The sequence below is a fragment of the Equus quagga genome, chromosome 16 (genome assembly GCF_021613505.1).
Source record: "Equus quagga isolate Etosha38 chromosome 16, UCLA_HA_Equagga_1.0, whole genome shotgun sequence".
Classification (NCBI taxonomy): domain Eukaryota; kingdom Metazoa; phylum Chordata; class Mammalia; order Perissodactyla; family Equidae; genus Equus; species Equus quagga.
This window is the reverse complement of record NC_060282.1, coordinates 58,307,302-58,327,237: the sequence shown is the minus strand read 5'-3', so window position 1 is coordinate 58,327,237 and position 19,936 is coordinate 58,307,302. Positions and strand designations below refer to the sequence as shown.

Here is a 19,936-nt window from a genome sequence, read left to right as displayed (position 1 = left end):
AGAAGTTGTTTATCATTTTTCTAATGAAATCCTCAGTTTGCTTTCTATTCAGTTATTTAAATCATGCAACAAGAATTTTCAATAATAGAAGATGAAACATCTTTAAACATTGGCATTTTTCTATCCTAAACTTTTAGGAATTATGTTACAGATTAAAAATTAAGGCATTCTGTATACATTCGATGGCAGAGCTATTTATCCTTCAAATAAAGAGCTATATGAGAAACATATTTTACAATGTTATAACCATAGCCATATTTTTAGTGTATGCATGATTGCATGAAGCCATCACATAATTTAGAGATATGTACAAGATGATATCTTTTGAATTCTTCTGAGTTATGGGACTTCTTTCCACCAAAGATTGAGTGCTCTGTATAATGATTGCAATATGTGGACAGAGACCCACAAACACAAGGCCTGTTTATGGGAGAAACTAGATTTTAAGAAGGAAAGAATAGGCAAAGTCTAGAGGAGATTTGCCATTATTTGTTCCTGGTCACATGTATTAACACTCTATCTAGACAGTATGAAACCTGAATTTTCTGCAGTCAAAAGAAAAATCCCACTTCCAGATGTAATAATGTAGAGTAAGAATAAAAAAATAAGAGCAGGTTCTAGCAAAAGGAAATGTGGATTGCAGGAGGAGAAAATAATGTAAACAGGATACCCAGGTCATGGAATATGGAAAGCAATATGATTAAAAAGGAATGTGAGTATGTAATTAAACAGACAGGGGGAATGAGATCTTCCAGAAATCAAGTGAGAAGTTTCCATTCCTTTTTCACTGAAATGTGGATGCTGGAGAAGGTTGGACCTGGCGAAGGACGATGGCTTCAGTCAGATGGCTGGAAAAGCTTCCAAATAGATCAATCAAAACAGATCGGAAGCATCCTCTGTTACTGTCCTAACTTAGTCTCTTGTCTCAAAAACAATCCACCTGATTAGCAATTTGATCTCCCTGCCAAGAATCTCCCAGGAAAGGCAGCCTTTCTAGGACACAAGAGAGTATGTTAGAAAGTATAGCTTTTGTTGCAAACTCAGATGCTGAAATTCTGGTTGCCAAATTCATTCTTATTTTACTTGGTCACTGGGAGTGGAACAGTCAGGAACTGATGAGCCTGGGTTGCAGGCCTGCCTGCGAAGTTCTCTGAAAAAGCAGAATTGTGGCACTATGCACTGTCATTATCATCTGAGCTCTTCAGCATCCTTCACCTGTTCACCATTTCCCACTATGTTTTTATTCTTTAATTTCAAAAGTACAATTTAATCCCATTAGCATAAAGGTTAAACTTTCTCTTAGCTGTTAATGCGGAACAATTAAATGACTACATTATGTATGAATGGGGCTACACTTGGCAGGTGTGATCAATGGCAAATATACTGAAATTCGTTTATAATGATGTCTCAGTCTTCTCCCATACTGTTTATTGTTGTTTGTTTTCTTGGACATGACCCAATCCATGGCATATATAAACCCAGTTAACAATAACCATAGCTATGCTGAAGCTGCCATTTATCAAGAACTTTCTACGTGGCAGACATTTACCTATGTTACGTTTTTGTTTTCATTGCTCGTAAGAACCCCATGAAGAAGGTTCTGAAACTGAGGCTCACAGGAGTGAGAAGCTTGCCCCAGAGTCCACACTAATAAATGCTTCAGAGAACCTGGCTACAGTCCCCGTCTCTGGGGCACGGTCTCTGGACTCCAGAGCCTCGATTCTTTCCAGCACGTTCTGTGGCCGTTCTTACCAGTCACTGAAGGAATCATTACGAGTCCTCTCAACTGGACCAAAACCTCTCTCCTGTCATCAGAGAAAGGTGTAGCACTTTATAAGCTAAATATGCAAAATACCACTGGTAAGACTTTAAGAAAATGACTTGAAATAGTCACTGAATCTAATATTTAGAACCATAGAAATACTCTCTTGAGGATGATGATATTTTGAAATTACTATTTTAATGCTTCCAACAGTGCCCTGGTGGCCTTGAAAAGTTCATATGTATTCCAGAATTAGCCAAGCCTTGTGACAGTACAGCCCCCTCTGACCCACATTCCATGACACTTGGCTCCTGCTCCCTGCACGCACAGGGATGCACAGAGCCTCCCACACTAAGATAGAGCAGCCCTCTGGCATACCCCAGCACCAGCAATATGATGAGACTCTCCTGTGTCTGGGACCAGTGAGTAGCTGAACATCAGGGAGAATCTGGTTGAGTAGCAGTAATATAATTTTGAGTTCTTTGGATCATGCAGACTGGCTCTGGTTTATAGCAGACCACTTTGCATGCTTCCTTGTTTCTTATGAACCTTTCTTTCACATGGTGAAGATCCAAGATAAAATTTAAAATATTGGCTTGAATTTCGTACCACTATCCCTGAATACGTCCTTTCCATTTGTGTAGATGGTGACCATTGACTTTTATCATTCCTTGGGGAGGAGGGAAGCTGTATGGCTTAGACTGCTGATCAGATTCTGATCTCTAGACTAGGAAGGGTAAAAGGCACTATAAAAGGTGATAAGGAAGATGATGCCACCTTGGAAGGCCCCACCTCCAGCATTTTACACTGGAACCCAGCTTCACAGATCCTCAGAGAACATGGGATTGACTCCTTGGTGGTCTCTAACTCAGGCTAAAAAAATCGTAGCCCTGCGTCTCATGAGGATATGCAGGGGTCTTGAAAGGATCAAATGATCTTTGGTCTCAAGGGAGTTGGAGAATGAAAAACCCTTTAAACTCCTGGCTTCACCAGGACTTGAAGGAGGAAAATAAGCCCAAGTCAGAAAAGGACTCTGAGTCACTAGACAAGTGCAGCAGGTCCACTGTGTCACCCAGCGATGGCCTTAACTGAAGCCTTCCCTGACTACTCTGCACCATGTCTCATCACCTGTGTCCCTGTTTCGGTGATCAGTGTCCTGTCTTGCCCTCTCTGCCCACTTGTCTAAAAGGCCCTTGCTGCTGGCCGGGCATCAGACCTGATGTTCCCAAGGGATCCTGATGTGGAACCCAGGCTTCCACCAGGTTCTTAGCTGATGTTCCACCTGCAGTGGGGATTAGGTTCCAACAACTTCTGAGAGTTAAGGGGCCCCAAACTCACCCTTATAAATCCTCTGGGACCTCGGCGTCACTATGGGATGGTACAGGCAAGCCACTTCAGAGGGACAGATCAACAGCCAGAGAAGGACACCAAACTAGCCTGCCCCAGCCTTTCTCAGGCTACTTAAGCCTTTACATCTCTAACGGGCTATTTTTGGCTTCCTGGCATGCTGAGAGATTAATGTTACATACCATGTTGTCGACTGGCCAGTGCAAGGTTTTGAGAATACAGGATATTTATTCAATCCCATGGAATAATAGTGGTACATTCACAAACTTCATGCCTTTAAAGAGTCGTTTTAGCGTCCATTCATTCACATATGCATTTGTTTAGTGATTAATTTGTTAATTCGTTCAACAAACCCTGAACACCGATTCTAACCAGGCAGCTATGTGGGGAATAGGGAAAATATTGAATCATATCCTATTGTAATACATCCCCCCCAAAACTGAAAATTGTCCTAATATATAACTTATTATTTTTAAGTCAAACTTATTCCTATTAAATTTTTAAAAATCAGAATAAAGATGTCATGTCATAGATATCAATGTTGAGGAATTAGCTAATTCATTTCCACATAAAAAAATATTAGTAATTAGTCTGACATTGAAGTTTTTTTAAGATCTGTGACATTTTGACATTTATACAATTACCACGATACTTTTATATGGCATCAATTACACCGTAATAGGGTCATGGCAAATAACCATATCATGACTTCTAATGCAGAGAACAGAAATAACTAAATAACCTTATGTTGTTAAAATTGTTGATCCGCATTACTCCCCATTACGGGCTAAGTTGTAGTATCTGTGGTTTGGGGATATAAGTGCATGGATTAAATAACGTTAATGTGTAATTACATGAAAATAAACCATGTAGCTTAGTTAAATTGCCCTACAATTGTTATCACTGAATGTAAAGTGATACCAATTAGACTTTCCTTTAAACCATCACAAATTAAGATTTAACTGCTGAAGAAACTCTAGAATGTAAAGTAATGTTATACCATAAGTAGACCATCCCTGAGTATTTCAGAGGTTTAATTGGCGTTTATAAAATTAAAAACATCTTTCTCCTTTATCACTGTCATTACTTGTACCTTATTCAGGAGAGTTTCAAATAGACACCAATTAATTTCTTAAAAGATATGTATCAACATGTTCAGCCTTTGAAATGTTGACAAAAAGACAAATTATGAATTCTTGTGCTCACGTAAATACTTGGTTTTAGTGGGGTGGGCATTGGGGGGGAATTTGGGACAAGGAGACACCTAATACTAATGCTAATACTAATTCTTAAATTATAATATTCTGTTGATCAAAAACAGTTGGATATTGGCAACTTTGTATCATTCAACCTAATAAAATAGTAGCAATTAAACTACTTATGTAAGTCTCATGGCAATAAAAATGCCTTCCTCCTTCGCATATCCATCCTTTGTATGTACTGAGTTGACTGTTTACCAGCGAAGTGAAAGTTTTTTAGTTTCTGAGTCTCAATTTTCTCTTCAGGAAAACAGGGTAATAATAGCGACACAAAGGGTTATTGTAGAGATTAAATGAAGACAACGTAGTCAAAGGACTCAAGCCAGTGTTTCTGTGAAATCAGCATTAATAAACGTGCTTGCCCTCTCTCTCACCTCCCCATTTCGCTGCTTCTTATGTGAATGCTTGTACCAGGAACTGATGGTTTAGATCTGTAGACTCATCTAAAATACATCAGGCAAGTGAGAATTTAATCAAACTTGTAATTTTGACTCAAAGCACTAATAAATTTTTCAGATAAGAGATACTTACTGTAAACGGGAAAATTTGGTAACTGATGGTTGAACTTTTAGAACTGGTGATCTTTTTTATAGCAGAACGTTAGATATTTAAGGAAAATTATCTGCAGAGATGAGACACATCTTTCCTTCATGTACCCCAGTGTCTAATCTGCACGTGCCTCTGTGTGACCAGGTCTCCATTCCAGATGTTCCAGGGAGCTTTTCATTTAATCATGTCTTCTGACAGCGCCTAAACGAATAGATCGGAACTTGTACAACATTTAGCAAGCACAACTTGAAGATTTTCTTTCTGTTAGACAAATAGACGCCATCTGGAAAAAATAACCCCAGGCACTTGGACGCAGGAGCTTGAAGCTTATTGGCTGAACAGCCAGTGAATACCTTACACTACTTTCTTTGGCTCCAACCCTCTGCCTGCTCATTTCCAATCCTGCACACTTCAGCAGGCGCTGTGCTGTTAGACAAACGAGTCCTTGTTATCCACTGCCTTAAACGCTATGAAGACTCACTTAATTTGAAAGATAGGCTTGCAAGAATTATCCGGACCCAAATTGTTTCCTTCGTATTATAACACCTGCTCTATAAAGGACTGCTAAATGTCGCTGTGTCTTGATATTAATTGGTAACAATATTTTATTCATTCCTCATTTTTTCAATGTTTGCCACATTCCATTTTTAAACAGGAATGTCCTCACATAATCTTTCTTTCCTTCTTTGCTCCCTCCCTTCCTGTTTTATCTAAAGCCACTTTCTCAACGGAAAAGCCCCATGTGTGTTGGTATTTATTTTACTGATTGACTTCTATTCCTAAATTACAATAATATTGATATTATAAATTTTTTGAATATTAAAATGTTTCAGTATTTTGAGAGGCAAAATACCTTTCAAAATTGGCTGAACTGAATTTAAATGACTACCATATTATTTGTTAGCTTTTAGGGGAAAGTCAAATAAATGTGAACAGTCAAAAATCAAGAAAGCAATGTGCATTTTTATTTTGATGATATCATCTTCATGATAAAAGCAGGTTTTTTCTTTTGGTGAGGAAGATTGGCCCTGAGCTAACATCTATTGCCAAACTTCCTCTTTTTTTTTTTTTCCCCCCCTTCCCCAAAGCCCCAGTACATAGTTGTATATCCTAGTTCTATCTAAGTCCTTCTGGTTCTTCTATGTGGGATGCTGCCACAGCATGGCTTGATGAATGCTGAGTAGGTCCACACCCAGGATCTAAACTGGGAACCCGGGGCCGCTGAAGCAGAGCGCATGGACTTAACGGCTACACCACTGGGCCAGCCCCAAAAATAGCTTTTAGCAATATTTTTTTCATGTATCAAACTATCCATGCAACCACACTTATGCAACATGCTTAAGTTACTTCTTTTCTAATTATTTTTCTTTTGTCAGTTGTGAGCATGTAGCTTTTCAAAACCCAAAGCAATTGCCCCAGAACTTCTGGAATTCATTTTGTTACATCTCGTGATCTGAACAGTAGAGAAGCCTATGAAACGTGTTTGATCGAACATTAATTTTATAAATTGCCTTCCTTCTCCACAATTTCCATGAAAAACGTATTCAGCTAGATTAAAACTCTGGAAAATTTTAATGGGACCTTTGAAATCTGTTTGAGTTCAGCTTCTTGGAAAAATACAACTGCCTAATGGAAGCACTCTTTATACGAGAAGCAGATATGCCTTTGAGGCAATTTTCTTCCATGCCTAATAGTGAAATCACAGCAGGATAATCTGCCTGTTTGAAACGTCTTTGCCAAATCCATAATGCTGCCTGTGACAATATCTGAAGGGGGCATGTGTGTTTGTTCACGATGAGAAAGAAGTTGGGGATGATCATTTGCAAACTGTCACTGTTGTCTTTTCAGTCCTACCCTGGTCCAAGCCTGGAAAGTGAAGACTTTAACATTCCACCCATCACTCCTCCTTCCCTCCCTGACCACTCGCTGGTGCATCTGAATGAAGTCGAACCTGGTTACCACTCTCTCTGTCACCCAATGAACCATAATGGCCTGCTACCATTTCATCCGCAAAATATGGACCTACCTGAAATCACCATCTCCAACATGCTGGGCCAGGATGGAGCACTGCTTACCAACTCCATTTCTGTGGTAAGAATCTGCTTACCGATTTGTGGTGGGGAGCGAGGGGCACAGGGAGCGCAAGTTCTAATTTAATGCCAAAAGTTTTAAATTGTAATAACAGACATTCTGAAACTAGGAATAAGTTTTTAGCTATGGAAAATGTTCTCCATAAGTCCTGTAAAATCCTAATCGATCAGTTACGTGTTTGATCACTCATATTTATAACCCAAAGTACTAAATGCTATTTGAGACTGAATGTCCTGTCACAAAGCCAAACTGTCTCACTAGCTTCCAGATAAAAATATATCTGAAAAGGTGCCACCTCTCATCGAGGGCGGGATTTCTCACACAAGCAAGATCCCACATCTTCTGAATAGGAACTGCTATTAAATTTGGCTTCTCCCCTATATTCCCCTCTCAAATTCTAAAAAATTTGTCTAATAGGAAAGCAAGAAGAAAATTTTTATTTTTATTTGGAAATATAATCTGGCGATCAAAATTTATCTTCATTAAAGTTTGATATTAGACTTGTCACTCTGAATCTTCTAATGTTCTATCTACACTTCTCAAATTTAGCGGGAATATTTTATCTACACTTCCAAAATTTAGTGAAAAAGTAGCAAAAATTTAATTCCCAGCCCCTACCCAGGTAGTCCAGGGGTCTGTTATTTTTTTTTATTTTTTTGAGAAAGATTAGCTCTGAACTAACATCTTTTTGCTGAGGAAGACTGGCCCTGAGCTAACATCCTCGCCCATCTTCCTCTGCTTTATATGTGGGATGTCTGGCACAGCATGGCTTGACAAGCTGTGTGCAGGCCCACACCAGGGATCCGAACCATCGATCCCCCAGCCAAATCGGAAAGTGTGAACTTAATCGCTGCGCCACTGGGACAGACCCCAGGGGTCTGTTATTTTTAACAAGCATTCCATGCTTGAGACACACTGACTTATAAAATCTTTTCCTTCTGATTTTTGTGTCATCTAAAAACTTAATAATTTGTCTATATCTCAAGTAGTGAAAAATATTTTCAATAGTATGTGGCCAAGGACAGAGCTTTTTACCCTGACATAACACTCTCTCCCAGGTTAACAGTGACTTTTAATTAGCACTCTTTGGTTTCCGTTGTTCAATCAATTAACAGTCCAGCTCAGTCTACTGTCATTTTCGTAAGTCACTGAACAGTGCTATCGTGTTCAAAATGAACAAACTGATTAGCTTGCTCATTATATTGTTTCTGATAGGAAAGTGTTCCGTATTATCACTTATCTAAATCATTTGGGGATGTATCTCTAACTTGAGTGACTTCACAGGAAGGTTTTTCTGTTAATCGTGAACATCAAGGGGGAAAAAAGGGAGAGTCTAAAGAAACCCCACAGGAGTTTTTGGAGAATGAAGCCCAGAGCCTAATGCCATGGTCCTGTATAGAGTTCTAAGAACTGGCAGCCAGCTGGGTGGCCAAGAGGGGAGAACTGGTTCGCAGCATTAGCAGTGGCAGGAAAGTCAGCACTGTTGCCCCTGTTTTTCAGATTTCATTCCCCTGTGTCATTATCCTATTAACTACGACTTCATAAAATAGAATATGGCTTTTCTAACAAACATGCTAAATGTGTAAATCTGAATAGTGACGTGTACGTCAAAGTAGTCACCTTGAAAAACCATATGCCTGTTCCGCTTTGGGGCTAAGCCTTCCCCAGACCCAGTTCATAAATCAATGCGGCATCCAGGTCATGCCTTTATAGGCAACCCCTCTTCACGAAGAAGGAGGGGAAGAGCAGGTACAGTAGATAAACTACCAGTGTTGTTCTCTGTGCTTCCTCACAGTGCGAATGGAGTTGGGTTATAGGAGGAATAATGAGATATTTAATTATATAGTTTAAGTCTCAAAACCCTTTCCCCCCTTAGAATTTGCTATCTTAGCATTCCTAGGATGCTGTCAATACACCATTCACTCTTTAAGAAAAATGCTTGTGCAACTTCAATATATATGTGTCTGGGATTTTCCCAGATTTGCCATCCATGGCAGTCACTCCATCCTCAAATGACATGCTCAGGGTTGGACCTAGTCACAGATGTGAAATATACCATTTTCTAGGCCCTTCCTCCACTGTGCTTTCCTCTTTCCCTACCAGGAGTTTCGGCTCATCCAAAGTCCTTTCTGCTCTCCGCACCAAACACACTGTCAAAACTGGACTTAGGTGTTTTCCTTTCAACACAGTATTTCCCTTGGAACTTTTAACACTTTGGAGGGGTCCTGTGTGGCCTGAATGAAGCTCTAATTTGCCGTTCTAGTTCTTGGCAAGGAGAGTCTAACAGGGTTTTTCACAGGATGGTGGCCCTTCGCATTACCTCTCAGACCACTGTCTGAGGTGGACATCTTCTTTCCTTACTCACAGTCTTTGTCCTAGCATTTTGTGCTTTAAGTAAAAAGCTACTCCAACAAATAACACATCTTGGTGCAGCTTTGACTAGCCTTCAACACCGTCCAAGAGATCTTTCTGTGGTGATGGCTTTTCTGATATCCATGCTGTCCAATAACCGTAGTCATTGGCTATCGAGCACTTTAAATGTGGTTAGTATGATTGAAGGACTAATTTTTATTTTATTACATTTTAATTACTTTACACTTAAAGGAGCCACAGATACCTAGTGGCTACTATATTGGACAGCATAGGTCTAGTTGATGTTGATTCTGACACTAAAGATATATTAAATTCATTTTTTTAAGTCAGTGTGGTCTTGAAAAAGTAGATTTGGAGATTAAATTTGTTGTAAGAACTCTGTTTCAAGGCTTGGATCTCTGGCGGGATTCCAGGAGCCAGAGTTTGATGTACTATAGAGTCCCAATAGAAGTCTAATAAAGTTGGAAAAGGCATCTTTATTGGGATCTATTAATTTCTTTGAGCAACAAGGAAGCTCTTCAATTCTTATTTTGAGCTATCATGTGTCTAGAATGCCATTCATCAAAGTGTACCTTTTAAATGCTCACCATTGTCTAAATGTTTGAAAGGGCTCAAATGACGATGAGATGTAATCACTGCCCTTCAGGAGCTTATAAACTACAGAAAAAAACATAAATAGGTATGAAACGATTAGAGTGAGACACGAAGCAATTAGAGACCAAGAGAAGTGCTAAACTCAGTTCCACTGGCCATGGAGCCCGTAGGAATTCCTAGCTGGAAAAGCTTAGAGTAATCTGTTTTGGGTAGTTTATAAAACTTAGTGGCAAAGGTAGGACTGCACTCAAGGCTTGAAAGATGGTTTTGATTTGGTTGAATAGTGAGGAACGAAAGGCATATTGAAGAGCGTTTGAAAAGCAAGTTGGATATTTTTAGTTGGGGGATTTGACCAAAGGCTTCAAAAACCAATCAAAGTGCTATGGGCTTGACATGATGGATTCTAAGAAACCATTGGCTGTTTTCACTTAGGCCAAAGCATTATGAAAGCAGTGTCACAGGAAAATCCTTCTGGCATCTCCCTGGGTGAACAGTAGTGGTAAAAAACTAGAGGTGTGGGAGTCTGACGAGCTCGTAACTCAGGCAACGAGTGTTGAGGAGACACACGAGGTGGTGACAGTGAGAACAGAAAGATGAGCCCCTAAGCTGTTTTCACATCATTGCGAAATATATATGGATCTAAAGATGAACAGTTTTTCATATTGCCATATTTTTCATTTCAAAAGCACTAAGGGATTATTTTCTTGGAAAGAAATTTTAAGACTATGAAGGCTTCTTTATAAAAACTGACTGAAACCCTTTCCAAGCAACTTTGCGCATCTCTAATGTGATGACAAAATTTAACAACGAAACTATTGATTGGTTTGCCAATTGTTAAAATACATTTTTGAATAGTGCAGAATGTAAGTCATCAAAGCTCGTATAGACAAGGAAAATAATGGCAAGAGAAATCAGGGTGTAAAAGCTGCCCACCTAGAATTACAGTGTTCTTCCTGAGCTCTTCTTTCAAGGTCATTTACAATAGGGGGCAACTAATAAAGCTGAAAACTAACAAAAGCTTTAGAAAAAAGCTGTACATTTTAAAATCCTATGTGTATAAGCCACCTCAAGCAGATTTATGTATAAGATCAACTGTCTCCAATTGTATTTTCCCAAAGCTCTTCAACGTGATTAAAACTGAGGCGTTTGCTGTTAGAATGGCACTCACATCTTTGCATTAGTATTTGCACATGATGGAATTTTAGAATTTGAATGGATCAAGGAGGTGAAAATATCTTAGTTCTCATTTAGGTATTGTGTATATTTTAGAGGTTATTGTAATGTTTAATATATATGCATTATTATGTGTTATATATGTTACTGTTTTATATAATTTAAACTATTATACAATATTTACTCTTTTCTGAGATTTTATTTTAAAGATAATTTTTTTAATATCTACCTTTCTGTCTTATCCCCACTGGCAACATACGTGATACAATTTCACTGATTATAAGCATTTCCTACAGATGTCTAATATATTAGACATAAAAAATTTAGTCCATAATTAGAAATAAATATCTGAATATTATTAGCCCAATTTTACAAATGGCAAGTGGAGGTTCAGAGTGGTTAAGTGACTTGTTCAGTGGCTCGGCCAGGAAATACCCCAGCTTCCTTCCTTATCTGAAAAACAAGGATAATAGTAGTCCCTACCTCATGGGAAGCGTTATGTAATTTTATTAAATAAAATATGAAAAGCAAGCCTGTCTGTGTATAACTCTTTTGGAGAAGTTAAAATGCATGAGAGAGAAGATTTTCCGAAAGTTATTTATACTTTAATCCTTAATCTTCTTCACAGCTGTCAAAAGGAAAAAAAAAAAAAAAAAGGCAGCAATAAGCCTGCTATTAACCAAAGAAGTCTTTACCTTTTACTGAGTGTCCTTATGGACGATTGTGATTAAAACTGACATCATTGGGCTGGTCTGCCTCAGTTCAAATCCTGGCACTGACACTTACCAGCTGTGTGACATTGAGCAACTTATATAATCATTCTGTGCCTGAGTTTCCTTATCTATAAAGTGAGTATAATGAGATATTTAATCTCCTAATATTATGAGCATTAAAATAGTTAATATCTGTAAAGTTGTGCCTGTCACTACTGTAGCAGGTGCTGGGTGTGTTCAACAGGAATCTCTTTCTGATAAAAACCCCAGCAGGGTACAATATCTAGATGGCCTTCTAAAATTTACCATAAACATAGATGGGCTGAAGCATTCATAAGGTGAAATTTCTTCCTTCCCAAATTTTCCACCACTTCCTTTTAGTCCGTTCTTACCTGTACCCTTTTATGTTAGTAGTCACTTGGGACTCCTACAAAAAGTTAGTTTTCTGGGACTTTAAAAAAGATTCTATTTTCTTTAAGCCCCTATTTTCCAAAACCAGGCTATAAAACAGGATCGAATTTCTATTAGTATATACTGTCGAATAAGTGCCAATTACTGTGATTCTCTAGGTCCAAGGTAAACAGCCGTTCATGACCCAATGTGCAAGAGTTCCATTTTTCTCAAAAGTTCCCTGAGTTATTTTGATAAGGGGTAGTTGATTAGCCTGCACTTCTCAGACAGTGGGGTCTGGTTAGAAGAACCCTGGAATGAGAGTCTGGAGGGCCAGGCCCTGCCTTGGATCAGCTTGTTAACCATGGGCAATTCACTGCGCTCCGTGTGTAACCTGCGGTGGGAGATCGGGGGTCCAAACTGAGCTTGTTGCAGCCACGGGAAGCCAGGAATGAGCCAGAGTGACATTGCTCTTATGCCATCTCACTTGTTCATTTCTTGTAAAAGTCCCCTTGAACAAAGGAGTCTGCCCCTCAAGAAGATGGAAAACCACAAGACTAACTGATCTCTGAGATTCTTTCCGGGGTAGCATTTTCCTATGATTCATTCTCTATCGACCACGCACCTCGGATCCAGAATCACAACTTACTCAACCTGTCGCTTTAGTTACTTAGTGATTTTTCCTACCATTGCTTTGGCTTTCTCAATGTTTTATCTGTGCCCGCAAAGCCTAACAGCTATTAAGATATTTGAATCCATTGAATAGAACATTTCTTTAGAGTGGAAAATGTTATTCTGCTATTAAGAAGAAGGTGACGTCGCTTCATGAGAACGAACAGTGTTTTCATGTTGTTAAAAAGAAACTACAGAACTATTTTGGGAGAAAGGTAGAATAAGAAAATGTTCGTATTAAGTATTCATGGTTTAGAAAAATCCTTTCATTCCTACAAACTGAAATCAAGAGCCTCTCCTTTTCTCTCCTCTCTGGTACATTCGCTGCTGGGTTTAATCATGGATGGGTGGAAGGGAAAATACAACCCTGTGTAAAGTCATCCAGCCTCGCTGCCTGGCCTGTATGTGGCGATTGCTTGTTCTTTGTGCAGTCAACAGAAGCTCTTTCATACAAAGAAAAACCGTGCAAAGTTTTAGAATGGCCTCGCAGAAAGGATTCATTTAGAACCTGGGCCTTTTGTAGAGTGTGGTTCCTAATGACACATTATAGAAAATTTACAATGAAAAAAGCAACAAAGGAGATTTCAATTTATTTGAATGCTTCAAATTTCTAGTTCTGGAGTTTAAAATGGAAAAAGATGTTAAAAGGCAATAAAATTGGGGGGTTTATTTCCCAAATGCCTTATTTTTCCAGGCAACAAAAGCAAACATAATGTATATACTCAGATTTATTGTCATTTTTAGCATTCAGTGGTGGCACACTTTGCTTTCAAAGGCAAGCGTACAACTGTTTTGACAACCATCACTTCGGTAGGTCCTGTGCAGGACACTCGAAACTGAAGCAGGAGTGTCACCCTGCGTCTATAAGGAGTGCCGCGAATCCAGGAAGTCAGATGTATTAGATCAGCATGAATTTCTAATATGTTGCCATTATGGTAAGGACCACCAGCATATTGAATAATGCAGCTTGGAAAGCCAGCAGAAAATGTGATTACAGACAATTTGATTGCTGTTTTTGAAATAAATATTTTCAAAATCTTGAGATATTTTATTTCATGTAATGCATCAAGTATGCAACAGTGGACCAGAGCGAGATATCTTTCAGGACACAAAGGAGCTGATGATGTCAGCCCCATTTAGATATGAAATAATGGAAGCATCAGTTTAAAATGAAGTGGATGCCACAGTGGTTTGTTTCTTTCTTTAAAAAACAGGGGGGAAAAGCAATAAAAAGAAATGACTTGGCCCACTTTGACAGAAGAGAAAAAAAGGCGAAGAATAATTATTTAACATTATGCCACAATTCATCAAATGTTTAGCAACTACAGCCATTTTTTTTCACAAATTATCCTTTTTTGAATATTGCAGCACATGAGAGCAATGCATTAAACCACTTTAATACTGTGAGAAATGGGCTGGCTTTTTGTTCTTATTGTTGACCATATATAATAAAAGTGTGTGGTTTGGGTTTTTTTTTTTAATGTCAAATTCCTAATAAGGCCAAAAATAAGCGTTGCTTGTGGTTAGATGTTAAGCTCTCTGCTTAAGCTCTTACTTTGCTCAAAAAGACGACTTTGAATGTGGTATCGATGATTAGTTCAATGGGCTCAGTATGTTAACGATTTAGGACTATCTTTGAGTGCTGTAATTGTGTTATCCCAAACTAGAGTTCTCCTTAATAGTGTGCAGGAAAAGAGCCAATTTAAAAATAACGCTTTTCCTCTCTTATGCCAAGTAAGAAAACTCGAGTCACTTTGTACGTAGGGTTTGTTGTACTTTTTCTTCAACTCGAGAGTTCCTATGGATGTGTGCCTCGCCCATGCACAGAGGAAGTCAAAAAGCTATAAAACCAGTTGTATAATAGACTGCCAGCAAACTCTGGGAGTTATTCGATCCAGTCTCTTAATTCCAAGCAGAGGTAAACCCAAACCATTTAAGATACGTGGTTTTCTATCTAAGAGCCAAGATTCCACAACTTTCCTTGGTAGCCTGTTTGTGTTTAATTAACCTTGTAACATTAAGTTAAATTGCAGTAGAGGTTTAGATTCCTTCCGGGAAGTTCCTTATTAAAGTTAAACTCAAATCTCTTGCTGCAGTTTCAGCCTACTCTTTGTGCTTCAGACGTCTGAATGCTTGGAGAACAGTTGATTTCTAGTATTTGACATTTATTAAGTCAATTCTGCAGTTGTGTTTTCCCTGGCCCCAATAACCCCAATTCCTTTAACCTTTCCTCAAAGGTCATATTTTTCAACTTTTAAATCAAATGAACTTCCTTTTTCTTTTTTTTTTTTTAAATTTGCGACCTTAAGGAATGCCGACCACAATGGAAGGCAGAACTCCAGACAGAACCTGTGACTGCAGATTAATTTCCGAATTTTGCAAATAGTTCTCTGCCCCCACATGGACGTTATATGATAGGTCTTTAATAACATCATTGATTGCCGACGTACTTACTTTGTGACCTGTCGATCACTCTTGCGGTGTGTCCCTTGTTGTGTTGGCATCTAGCCAGTAACTCCCCGTCTTGTTTCTGTGTCACTCATTTCACGTCCTGAAGGCAAACATCTGGGAAGGCGATCATGGTGTCACTCTTCAAGTCATCTTTTCTCTGGCTGGATATCCATTATTTAAATATTCCTTAGCAAACAAAAAGAGGGAATAAAATTATAGTTATGTACTCATAATTGTCCTTGGACAAACAGATTCTAAGTAGGCCATAGGTTAGACGCCCCAGGCCCTGGCAGGGAGGTTTCAGTCACTAGCTGTAACCTCCAAATTGTTAATAAAGTGTTTCTTAAGTGTTGCGAGGGAGTTTGGGAAAAGCAGCACAGAACCTGGATGCAAAAGAGGTGAGAGTGGGAGGAATAAACAGCAAGTCAAAGCAGAAGCCTGTTCGGTATGGAAATGGTTGCCTGAGGCTCCGCGTGACCGTGTGCTGCCTGTCTGTGGCCCTCCTCCTGCCCCTTCTCCAGCTCCATGCTCATCATTTGCTTCCCTTCCTCACTTCAGGTCCAATGAATGTTCCATCCTTACCCCCCTACCCTAAGTAATAATGATAACTCTTCAAATATCAGGTCTTGACTATCAATCAGGCCCTGAGCAGAGCGCTTCACACGTCACTCTTCTTGCTCTCTTTCTCCCGCCCTTGCCATACCCCGTTCACACTCAGGACAGGCCCTCCCCCAGGGAGAGGAAAGTTTCTTGTTCCCTCTCACTCTGCCTGGCAAGCTCTTCACAGAAAAGAGCACCTAGGCACCCTGAGAGCCTACTTGATTTCACTGCCGAGAGTTTCTTGTGGAAATTACTGCTAAAAATGTTACAAGTAGTACACAGCATGGAGTGGGACCTCCATAACTCTTCCTGATTGAATGACGAACTCATCTGTCCCCACTGGAACCTTCAGTATTTTCCCCAGACAGGCACAGGGTCATTATTGCTTCTAAGCCGTTGCTTAGTCTTTTAAAATGATACAAATATTCCAGTTTTTTAAAAACTATATTGTCGTGTGTCGTGGCATCTAAATGCATTTAACTTGCTATAATACTTTCAATACAGCTAAATGAATTTGAGCTCTAAGTTTACCTCTAATTTTGTAGTCTTAATACTTAATCAACTTACTACCAATTATTCCTAACCCATACCATTATTAAATTGATAGATTTGACATTAATTACAATGTATAGTTGGTCTTTTTTAGATGAGTACTTTTATTTTCTAAGTAGAGCTATTTTTATGGAGAAAAATGATCAGTAACATTACAAGACTTCTAAAGGAACATATTTCTGACTACTCCCCCAAAATCTTGGGGGCAAAAGGAGCAATGTGGAGAATTAGTGTCTATTAAAGATGGGCCCCATGACCAGTGTTGATTTTTTTAAATCATAAAATGATTCAATATTTGCCATTTGCTTGATTTGTGCGAGTAGATTATTAACATTAAAATGTTGCATTATGAACCCATTTAGTCATGAAGTCATAGGAGAATTAGTCTAAACTGCTTTACAGGAGAACAATAAACCAGTCTCATTTCACAGCACCACTTCCTTCATTATTCATTAACTAGTCTTATCTAGAGCATACGGGAACGCTTTAAGAGCAGCGTTTGGTTTTTTATTTTCCATTCAGTTTTTTCCAGTTTGAAATTTCTGGGTTCTCTTATGTGGATAAGCATTACCTACAGGAACGTAATATTTGTCTTTTTATATTAGCTATTTATATACTTTTCTGTGCCAGAAGCAACACACTCCACTGGAGAAAAGATAGGAAGTACTGCGGGGTCTTTGACCATTTCAGACAGTCGTTAAAATATTAGATTCATCTTTCCTTTTTTGGATCATTTGAAATGTCACAAATGCTATAATCCTCCTGAGAATAGGGTTTTTTTTCCTTCACCTAATAAATATATTTAGCGTTTTGATAAATATATAATAATAAAATTGATAGCTGAACTTCTCTGAATTTAATGGAATATACAAATTCCCCAGGGTGATCTAAATACCCTTTGGCAGAAGGAGGATGAAATTCCTTTTTGTAATTCAGGATAGAAATTCTATTTTTGATAGGTGGGAGACCTTCTCAAGATTTGTTCCATTTGAAAATATTATTCTCAAAAATTTGTTTTGATTTTTAAGCAAAATCTTAATTATCTTTAATAAAGAATTATTCAAACCCCAAAACATGTTACACTGTTAAAACTTTTCATGTTTTTATATGCTTTGCATATTTAATCACATTCTTTACTAATCAGCAGACATAAATAATGGTTTACCAAATGCAGATAGACCATACTTCATGCATTGTGAAACTTGAAAATGCTCTGTATGAAAAATAAGTCCGTCTTCAATTCTTTTTATATATATATATGTTTCAGGTGTATAGCATTATAATTTGATATCTGTCTACACAACAAAGTAATCACCCCTAAAAGTCTAGCTGTCATCCATCACACTACAATTGACCTCCTTCACCCCTTTATCCACGCCCTAACCTCCTTGCCTCTGGTAACCACCAATCCATCTGTTCTCTGTATCTATGAGTTGTTTTTGATTTATTGTGTTGGTTCATTTATTATGTTTTGTTTGTTTTTTTAATCTTCCATACATAAGTGAAATCATACAATATTTGCCTTTCTCCTTCTGACTTATTTCTCTTAGCATAATACCCTCAAGTTTCATCCATGTTGTCACAAATGGCAAGATTTCATTCTTTTTCGTGGCTAAGTAATACCCTCAAGTTTCATCCATGTTGTCACAAATGGCAAGATTTCATTCTTTTTCGTGGCTAAGTAATACCCTCAAGTTTCATCCATGTTGTCACAAGTGGCAAGATTTCATTCTTTTTCGTGGCTAAGTAGTGTTCCATTACACACATGTGCGTGCGTGCACATGCACACACACCCCCCCACACCACATCTTTATCCATTCATCCATTGATGGACGTTTAGGTTATTTCCATATCTTGGCTATTGTCAATAATGCTGCAGTGAACATAGGAGTGCATATATATTTCCAAATTAGTGATTTTATAGTCTTTGGATAAATACCCAGTAGTGGAATAGCTGGATCATGTGATAATCCTATTCATTTTTTAAGGAACTTCCATACTGTTTCCCATAGTGGCTGTACCAATTCACAGTGCCACCAACAGTGTACAAGGGTTCCCTTTTCTCCACATCCTCTCCAACACTTGTTTCTTGTCTTTTTGATAGTAGCCATTCTAACAGGTATGAAATGGTATTTCATTGTGGTTTTGATTTGCATTTCCCTAATGATTAGTGATGTTGAACATCTTTTCATGTGCCTGTTGGCTGTCTGTATGTCTCCTTTGGAAAAAATGTCTATTCAGATTCTCTGCTCATTTTTTAATGGGGTTATTGGTTTTTTTTATTGTTGAGACAGTAGATTCGTAAAGGTTATTGCTAAAAACATTATATTGGGGCCGGCCCAGTGGCACAACAGTTAAGTTTGCATGTTCCACTTCAGTGGCCTGGGGTTCGCTGGTTCGGATCCCAGGAGCGGACAGGGCACCACTTGGCAAGCCATGCTGTGGCAGGTGTCCCACATATAAAGTAGAGGAAGATGGGCACGGATGTTAGCTCAGGGCCAGGCTTCCTCAGCAAAAAGAGGAGTATTGGCAGCAGATGTTAGTTCAGGGCTAATCTTCCTCAAAAAAAAAAAAAAAAGAAGAAAAGAAATTATATCATTAAAACTATCAAAAGACAAACATAACTATTAGCATTTTAAAGCATTTTCTTTCTATTGTGAAGTATATATGTCTTATAGTGCTTGAACAATTAAGAAGAGAAGCATAGTCAGGCTCGACCGTGTAACTATTATTCACAGAGACAACATAAAAGGCTGCTATTCCATCTGTATTTATGTATCGCTCTGTCTCTCTTTCTGCATAATATATTCAGCTACACATTCATGCGCTGACTGTGTTTGTGTGACTGGGACTAATCCCCTTGTGAGAGTATCAGTGGCCAACAGAGGCCATTCTCCCACTGCTCAGATGCAAATTGGGACCTTTGGTCAATGCTACTGCGTTACCTGGGCTATTTTGTTATTTATGTGGTTGTTTTTGCTTTCCCCAAAGCAGCCTCATTTCTAATTATAGCAGCACATGAGTCTAACCCGTGTTTTCCAGCAAAGAGCAGACGCTCTGAATTCTCTGAAGCTGCACCTCACGGTAGCATTTCACTTCACTCACCATACATTTTTGGAGTGTATTTATTGTGCCTCACATCTGCTGGGTGCCGTGTGTAGTGAATGTTAGAATCTAGGAGCTGACAGTTCACTGGGGAAGATGAGGGTTACATATACGAAACGTGGAAAATGGGAGATCATGTAAGATCAAATTCTCAAATATGGTACACTCCTTAAATTGTCCAGGGAGTGCAGTGGACAACTGCAGAACCCACCAATGGTTGTGATCTTGAGAAGCAGTGTGAGTGGTGGGTGTGCTGGCTGGTTCTGGAGTGAGGCAGCCTGGTCTTGAACCCTGCCTGCTCCTCA

The 19,936-nt window shown here is 38.7% G+C and overlaps 1 protein-coding gene across 1 annotated transcript in view; it reads left to right on the top strand.

Annotated features, from left to right (window-relative positions):
* The window catches only part of TOX (thymocyte selection associated high mobility group box), a 291,354-nt gene that overhangs the window by 161,605 nt on the left and 109,813 nt on the right, over positions 1–19,936 (top strand). The window contains exon 3 of the mRNA XM_046642275.1: positions 6,766–7,008. Within this exon, the coding sequence (XP_046498231.1) occupies positions 6,766–7,008 (243 nt within the window). The remainder of the gene's footprint in view (positions 1–6,765; positions 7,009–19,936) is intronic.